Raw genomic sequence first — 8,086 nt, forward strand, 5'->3', positions numbered from 1 at the left:
AAAAATCTTGAACGAGAATTGTGTCTAAAAATAACCTAATATTATAATGATAAGTTTTGGTAGAAGTACAAGGATTTTTATCGTAAAAGGTAAATTCCACGGGGTCGATTAGAAGATCAATCAATGAACAGTTCTGCGATTGGACTCATGAACTTGCGCTTAGTAAGAAAGCGTGAATATTTGAAGGTATTGAGAACAAATAACAAATTTTGGGCGGGACGAAGTTTACCGAGTCAGCTAGTTTATAATATTAAGGATTTGCAAAAAAGTGACAGTCAAAACCAATTATAAAATGTTTGTGTTAGCAAATTCTGTAAAAAAAAACAAGCATCGTTAATTTATGAACATTCTTCGCCGATTGCCCGAAGTAACCAGACGAAGGAAAGTCGCGTCCAAGTTCCGTTATCGGTTACCGCGTGATTGTTGTTTTTTTTGCCGCTGAAGAGTTCATTTCGCTATCTGGATAGTGAGTGAAGTGCCCTGCCTGCAAGTGGATAGAGGCTTTCATCCTCGGAAAGCCAAGCATTGGTTTTTGTTTTGTCGCTGCTTCGCCGACATTGGAGACTTCGCCGAGTCATCGTGCCAACAGTGACAGTGCGGGTAAGCTTTCACCGACGACTGTGTGTAGTGGTGTCGTAGGCACATTCCCACCACCAACGAGCTTTCAGCACGCTCCCGTTCATCTGCACTGGAGTGCGTTCATAGGTGAATAAGATTGAATATAGCGAGAGAAAATATTTATTAATTATAAGTTTTTTTTTTTGTTTTTGTGAATTATTTTATTGTGAAATATTGTTTAAAACAATACTTAGAATATAAGTGAAAATTTAAAATGGCAGAGAGTGGGGGACCTTCGGATATGGAGGTCTCTGACTCTAGTTCCCTCCAAACGGATAAAAAAAAGTCACTCAAACGTGTTCCAAATACGGAAGATACTTCTTCTGGGGACGAGTCAGCTAACCCTACCAAGCCTCCCTCCAAAAAACTAGCAAATCTCCCATCTGCCGTTAACGATCCCACTCTACGTTCAACCTCGTCTTCTCCCTCTGTTCTTCCCGCTCCTTCTCAACCTTCGCCTTCCCACTCTCAATCCCCGTCCTCGCCTTCCCCCCTGTTATTCCCACTCCCCGTGTAAAGGTCTATCCAGAAGATGCGCCCGGAACTGGTCCCTGGGTTGTTTTCTTCAGGCCTAAGCCAAATGGAAAGGCGTTGAGAGTCATGCAGATCGCGAAAGATCTGGCAAGGTATACCTCCGTTTCGGAAATTTCGAAGGTTAGACCAAACAAATTGCGAGTTGTCGTAAATGATCGAAAAGACGCAAACAAGATTGTTGTCGATCAGCATTTTACAATTGAGTATCGGGTCTACATTCCCTCTCACATAGTCGAAATTGAGGGTGTGATAACCGAAACGGGCTTGACGTGCGAATACATTACGAGTGAAGGTACCGGCCGTTTTAAAAAACTGCCCTCGACGACTGTTAAGATCTTGGGTTGCCGCCAGCTCGGAACAGTCTCCCATGAAGGAGAAGAAAAGAAATTTACGCCGTCCAACTCGTTTCGAGTCACCTTCGCTGGTTCAGCTCTCCCTGACTACGTGATGGTAGATAAATTGAGGTTAGCCGTGCGACTTTTTATTCCAAAGCCAATGACTTGTCTAAAGTGCAAGTCAGTTGGTCACACGGCTGCTTATTGTGCCAATAAAGAACGATGTGCCACTTGCGGAGAACAACATGAGGGGAAATCCTGTAGTGCGACTGAGCATAAGCCCCGCCGCACATGCCCACACTCGCATTGGCCGCCACGAGCCGAGTGCGAGTGACTGTATTTAAAACCTATGACGCAGTACCAAACTCCGCATTTGCTCTAACGTGTCGACGCAGGCACGTACATGAACGTGCACGTGCGTATCTGCTAGGTGACCGAGACATTGTTTTCGAGTGGCAGTGTCACGAGTGCAAAATGGAGGAACTGATTGAAGCTGTTCGAAGTGAAAAATGCATATACGTGGTAAAACACCAAGACTATTTAAATACAAGATTAAAGGATTCTATTTGGAAACAAATAGCAGAGGCGCTAAATCTCAAGGATGGTAAGTATTACTTGTATAAATCTTACTGATGATATAAATGTGAAAGTATGGATGTTTGTTTGTTCATGGCATAAAATATAGTCTAGTATTTGTATAAAATAGATTATGTAGTAGGTAATAAAAACTAAAACTGTTCTGTAGGCAGATATGAAATTCTACATTTATTTAATATACTAATATGTGTAGGTATTTACAAAATAATTACAAGTAACAATGCTGTATTAATTGTCGAACGATATCAATACGCGCCCCGTTGCACGCTGTGGTTTTGCCAAGTCACTCGTCCTTCTACGGAGTTAAAATAATCCGTAAATTGGTCTCTTAATTCAAATGCCCTTTTCGAAACGGGACCTCTCAATCGCGACAGAGGCAGTAATTGTTGAAAATTTGGTAAATTTTCATATTCCTCATCCATAGTTCTAGTTATACTTTTTGTGCGTAAATAGTTATGCAAGACACAACTCGCCATAACAATTTTGTCTACTGTTTCTCCTTTCATTTCAAATGGCCGTAAAAATATTCTAAACCGGGAACTCAATATGCCGAATGCACATTCAACTGTTTGTCTTGCTCTTGAGAGTCTGTAATTAAAAACTTTGTTTCTATAATTGTCTACCACTTGTCTCTGAGGAAAAGGTCTCATAAGGTTTTCCATTAAAGGAAATGCAGCGTCACCAACAATAACATAAGGCACAACTATGTCTTCTCTTCCAGGTAGACCCTTGGGCTCGGGAAGGTGCAGCTGTCTGTTCATCATTATATATTTCCATCTGGAAATCTGCCTTTAGAACACACATCAATAAATACAAATTTTTAATTTGCGTCTACTACCGCCAACAGCACAATAGAATGATGTTGCTTATAATTAAAAAATGAGGATCCACTGTTTATCGGTTTCTTAATTGTCACGTGTTTTCCATCGATAGCGCCCACGGTATTAGGCATTTGTCATATATTTTGAAAATCGACGGCATTTTTTTCCATATATCCAGTGTAGGTTCCGGCAAGTAAATAAGTTGCATGTTTCTCCAAATAGCTGAAGATACTTTGGTTATAATATTTGAGATAGTCCTTTCTCCCATTCTGTAACTATAACCAATGCTCCGATATGAGTTACCGCTCGCGACAAATCTGTAAAGAAAAAAAAAATACATTTATTATATTTCATATAGTCGTGCTTGTTAATGATGACTAATTTTATTGCAGGAAGTGAAGCCAAGAAATGTTGGGAAAAACTGAGAAACAATCACCGAGATGCGCTTCGTCGGCAGAAAATTTCTAAACCGAAAAGTGGATCAGGGGCTGTTAATATAAAGCCATGGCGCTTTCAAAAAAATATGGCATTTTGAATCCCGCATATGGTAAATAGGCCAAGTAACACAAATTTTACTGAAGACATACTAATTGACGAATCATCTCATGGTAACTCAAATACTACAGAAAATGACATTCAAAAAAATGTTGATGATACGGATATTCATGAATCAGTAGTTGAAGAAACTATTGAAAACCCTGAATCACCATCTCCTGGTACATCAGCTGATGAAGGAAGTAAAAGACGACGAAAAAAGAACACTTTAAATAACTTACTAGCTAAATCGATTGAACGTCCGACCATGAACGTAGAGCAGCTAAAAGACAGCAACAACGGGATCGCTTAATTGCTAACACCAGTAATGATTTCACCATAAGCAATGTTAAACATGATCCACTTTTTCATTTTTTTATGAGTATATACGAGACCACAAAAAGATTGCCGCCACTGGCTCAACACAATACCAAAACAAACGTATTTTCATTGGTGTCCCAAGAAGAATCTAAATACTTGGTAGAATATCCGCCTCGTCCACATTCTTCCTATTCACATGTTAGTGATGTAGGATCATATTATTCATCATATACGCCTTCACCTGCAGAACAACAGCCACATTTTGATGCAGAAACATATCGTATGCCTCCTCCTATACAACAACAGCCACAGGAAGGTGGGACACCATTGACACCAAATATTATAGTCATTCAGGGTAATGAACTCAACAATTCTGGAAATACGTTTCAAACTATTTAAATTAAATTTATAAATTATTATGGTGCTTTAAATAGTTCCACTTAATTTTGTAACCGTTTACCTACATAATAAACTTACCTTAAGAAAACGGCCAATTTTTCTTCAGTACTAATTCGTTCATGACCACCATATCCTTGATCTTCTAAATCTGTAGCAATCATCGCATGTACTTCCTTAAAATCGTTCCTAGTCATTCTAAAATAATTTTTAAATTTTTCATCTGAAAACTCAGAAGTCAAATTGAATTCTCCATGTGTTTTCCTTTTGGGCAGGTAAGAGCTCTTCCATATTTTTTTTTTCGGATGATTTCCTTATTAACAATAATCTATTTGAAAACTCGTTATCACTGTCGGATTCTGAACTTATATCAATCGCGTCCATCTTGCTTCACTGACTGATGTACGACTCGTGAAACGAATTGCGGACACACACGTGCCCACCAATGTCAATGTGACATTGGCGCAGTGTCGTGAACGAGTGCGAGTGTGGGCATGTGCGGTGGGGCTAAGTGTCCATATTGCGGGGGATCCCCACACGTGCTCTCAGCTTGTGAAACATACAAGGCTCGCTGGGAGAAACAGAAGCGCTCTTTGAGGGAACGCTCTAAACGCACTTTCGCAGAAATTTTGAAGGGCGCTTCTCCACTGGCTCAAGAACAACAACCAATCAATACACACAATGTCTTCGCTACGTTGCCAGTTGACGGAATGGAAGCGGATACAGCTAACGGGGGCACGCCGTTTATTTCTCAAGGGAATCCCCGGCGCAAAAATGTGACCACTCCCAAAGTTCAAAGACAAGTCCCTCCGGTGATACCCCCTGTTAGCTTGCCTAAAAAATCGAGTGCAGTGGATAATCAAAATCAGGTCCCTCCTGGCCTCCGTGGTAATAGTTCACCTTCGAACGACCCAGCACTCGAGGGGACATCAAAAACCCCAACTGTCCCTGTTTTTCCGTCAAGATCAACTTCCCAATCGGGATTTATAAAGTTGTCTGACCTTGTGGATCAAATCTTCACGTGTTTTAATGTTTCCGACTCCATCAAAACCATTGTCACCGCAATGCTTCCAGTACTAAAGACAATTTTGCAGCAATTGATGCAAACATGGCCCCTCCTTGCAATGATTATCTCTCTTGATGTCTAATTCAAATAGAGAGGTCGGAGATATCACTGTTTTACAGTGGAATTGTCGTAGTCTTATCCCTAAATTGGATACATTAAAATTTCTAATTCATAAACTCAATTGTGATGTTTTTGCTCTATCCGAAACCTGGCTCTCTTCTCAAAATGATCTCTCTTTCCACGATTTTAATATAATACGCTTGGACCGCGATGACAGATACGGAGGGGTACTATTGGGGATCAATAAGTGTCACTCATTTTTTAGAATTGACCTTCCACCTATTGGAGGGATCGAAGCTGTTGCTTGTCATGCAAACATCAGAGGCAAAGACCTCTGTATAGTCAGCTTGTATTGGCCTCCGAGAGCTGCGGTTAGCCGCAAGCAACTTGTTGACATGTGCTCACTCCTTCCTGAGCCACGATTAATCTTGGGAGACTTCAACTCTCACGGAACTGCCTGGGGGGAACCGTACGACGATAATCGTTCATCGTTGATATATGACCTTTGTAACAGATTCAATATGACCGTTTTGAACACTGGGGAAACAACACGTGTACCTAAACCTCCTGCTAACCCAAGTGCTCTTAACCTCTCGCTTTGCTCGAATTCACTATCGTTAGATTGCAAGTGGAATGTAATCCAGGATCCCAACGGTAGTGACCACTTGCCAATCAAAATTTCTATCACCAATGGGTTGAATTCTTCTGAATCAATAAACATGGCATACGACCTCACAAGACACATTGACTGGAAAAAATATGCGGACGCGATTGCTCTAGCCATCAATTCCAGAGATGGTTTGCCTCCATTGGAGGAGTATAACTTCATTTCTCGTTTGATCTATGACAGCGCGGTTCGCGCTCAAACGAAACCCATCCCAGGTTCCACTATTCGTCGAAGGCCTCCCAATCCATGGTGGGATGGCCAGTGTTCCAAGCTTTATGGAGATAAATCGAATGCATTTAAAGCTTTTCGGAAACGTGGAACCATTGAGAATTTTCAAACGTATTTGGACCTTGAAAATCAATTTAAAAACTTGATCAAAGGGAAAAAACGTGCTTATTGGCGAAATTTCGTGGGAGGTTTGTCACGAGAAACGTCAATGAAAAAATTATGGAAAGTGGCTCGAAACATGAGAAATCGCTCTTCATCCAATGAAAGCGAGGAATATTCACATCGATGGATTTTTAATTTTGCACGAAAGGTTTGTCCCGATTCCGCTCCAGTGCAAAGAATTATTCGAGATATACCACAAGATAGGTGCGATCTTGATTCCGAGTTTTCGATGGTAGAATTCTCTCTTGCTCTCCTTTAATGTAACAATTCAGCTCCGGGATCGGATAGAATTAAGTTCAACTTGCTGAAAAATCTCCCTGATGTGGCGAAACATCGCTTGTTGAACTTATTCATTCGGTTTCTGGAGCATAATATTGTTCCAGATGATTGGAGACAAGTACGAGTTATAGCTATTCAAAAACCCGGAAAACCCGCGTCCGACTTCAATTCGTACCGCCCAATAGCAATGCTGTCTTGTATACGGAAATTGTTGGAGAAAATGATCTTGTTTCGCCTTGATCGATGGGTTGAAACGAATGGCCTACTCTCAGATACACAATATGGGTTCCGCAGGGGCAAGGGGACGAATGATTGTCTTGCGTTGCTCTCTTCAGAAATTCAAATGGCTTACGCCGAAAAAAAACAAATGGCTTCAGTATTCTTGGACATGAAGGGGGCCTTTGATTCTGTTTCAATATAGGTTTTGTCAGACAAATTACAATCTCGGGGTGTGCCGCCTCTATTGAATAATATGTTATATAACTTTCTTTGTGAGAAACATTTGAACTTTTCTCACGGAGATTCGGCAGTAAGTCGGGTCTCTTACATGGAACTCCCCCAGGGCTCATGTTTAAGCCCCCTTTTGTACAACTTCTACGTAAGCGACATTGACAATTGCCTTACACAAAATTGCAGCCTAAGACAACTTGCAGATGATGGAGTGGTGTCTGTCGTAGGATCAAACGAATCCGACCTGCAAGAATCCTTACAAGATACTTTGAACAATTTTTCAACCTGGGCCATTGGGCTAGGGATCGAATTCTCCACGGAGAAAACAGAGATGGTGGTTTTTTCTAGGAAGCATAAACCAGCAAAACCAAAGCTTCAACTTTTGGGTAAACCGATCACTCATGCTATGTCATTCAAGTATCTTGGGGTCTGGTTCGACTCTAAATGTACTTGGGGGGCCCATATTAGGTATCTGAGTAAAAAATGTCAACAAAGAATAAACTTTCTCCGTACAATTACCGGCACCTGGTGGGGAGCCCATCCCGAAGATCTTATAATGTTGTATCGAACAACCATTCTCTCAGTGATGGAGTATGGCAGTTTCTGTTTTCAATCAGCTGCCAAAACACACCTCATTAAACTCGAGCGAATTCAGTATCTTTGTCTCCGTATCGCGTTGGGATGTATGCCCTCAACGCATACCATGAGTCTCGAGGTTTTGGCAGGCCTACTCCCACTAAAAGATCGCTTCAATTTATTATCTCTTCGGTTCCTCATCCGGTGTAAGGCTATGAACCTATTGGTGATCGGAAATTTTGAGCAGCTGATCGAGCTAAATTTTCATTCTGGATTCATGAGCTCATATCATGAATTCGTCTCCATGCAGGTTAATCCTTCTTCGAATATTCCCAACCGTGTTTGTTTTCCTGACTACATCAATTCCTCTGTGCATTTTGATCTGTCCATGAAGCAGGATATCCATGGAATATCAGATTATCTTCGATCGAGGATCGTTCCA

At 41.1% G+C, this 8,086-nt stretch overlaps 1 protein-coding gene across 1 annotated transcript; it reads right to left on the minus strand.

The window, feature by feature from the left end:
- Positions 1-2,956: 2,956 nt before the first annotated feature.
- On the minus strand, positions 2,957-4,478 carry LOC129770958 (uncharacterized). The gene is made up of 3 exons (XM_055774168.1): positions 4,238-4,478; positions 4,002-4,133; positions 2,957-3,222 (listed from the first exon to the last, which is right to left on the minus strand). Exons 1-3 carry the CDS (start codon positions 4,351-4,353, stop codon positions 2,997-2,999), a joined length of 474 nt encoding a protein of 157 aa, XP_055630143.1. The 5' UTR covers positions 4,354-4,478; the 3' UTR covers positions 2,957-2,996.
- Between the last annotated feature and the right edge of the window lie 3,608 nt (positions 4,479-8,086).

Source organism: Toxorhynchites rutilus, chromosome 2 (assembly GCF_029784135.1).
Source record: "Toxorhynchites rutilus septentrionalis strain SRP chromosome 2, ASM2978413v1, whole genome shotgun sequence".
Taxonomy (NCBI): Eukaryota; Metazoa; Arthropoda; class Insecta; order Diptera; family Culicidae; genus Toxorhynchites; species Toxorhynchites rutilus.

Bases quoted from the DNA above. Each gene is read 5' to 3' on its own strand.
- LOC129770958 (XM_055774168.1), bottom strand. From the start codon at position 4,353: ATGACTAGGAACGATTTTAAGGAAGTACATGCGATGATTGCTACAGAT. The intron at 4,134-4,237 runs GTAAGTTTATTA...ACGTATTTCCAG, and splicing joins AAATTGGCCGTTTTCTTAAG to AATTGTTGAGTTCATTACCC. The intron at 3,223-4,001 runs GTGAAGGCGTAT...TTTTCTTTACAG, and splicing joins ATGTGGCTGTTGTTCTGCAG to ATTTGTCGCGAGCGGTAACT.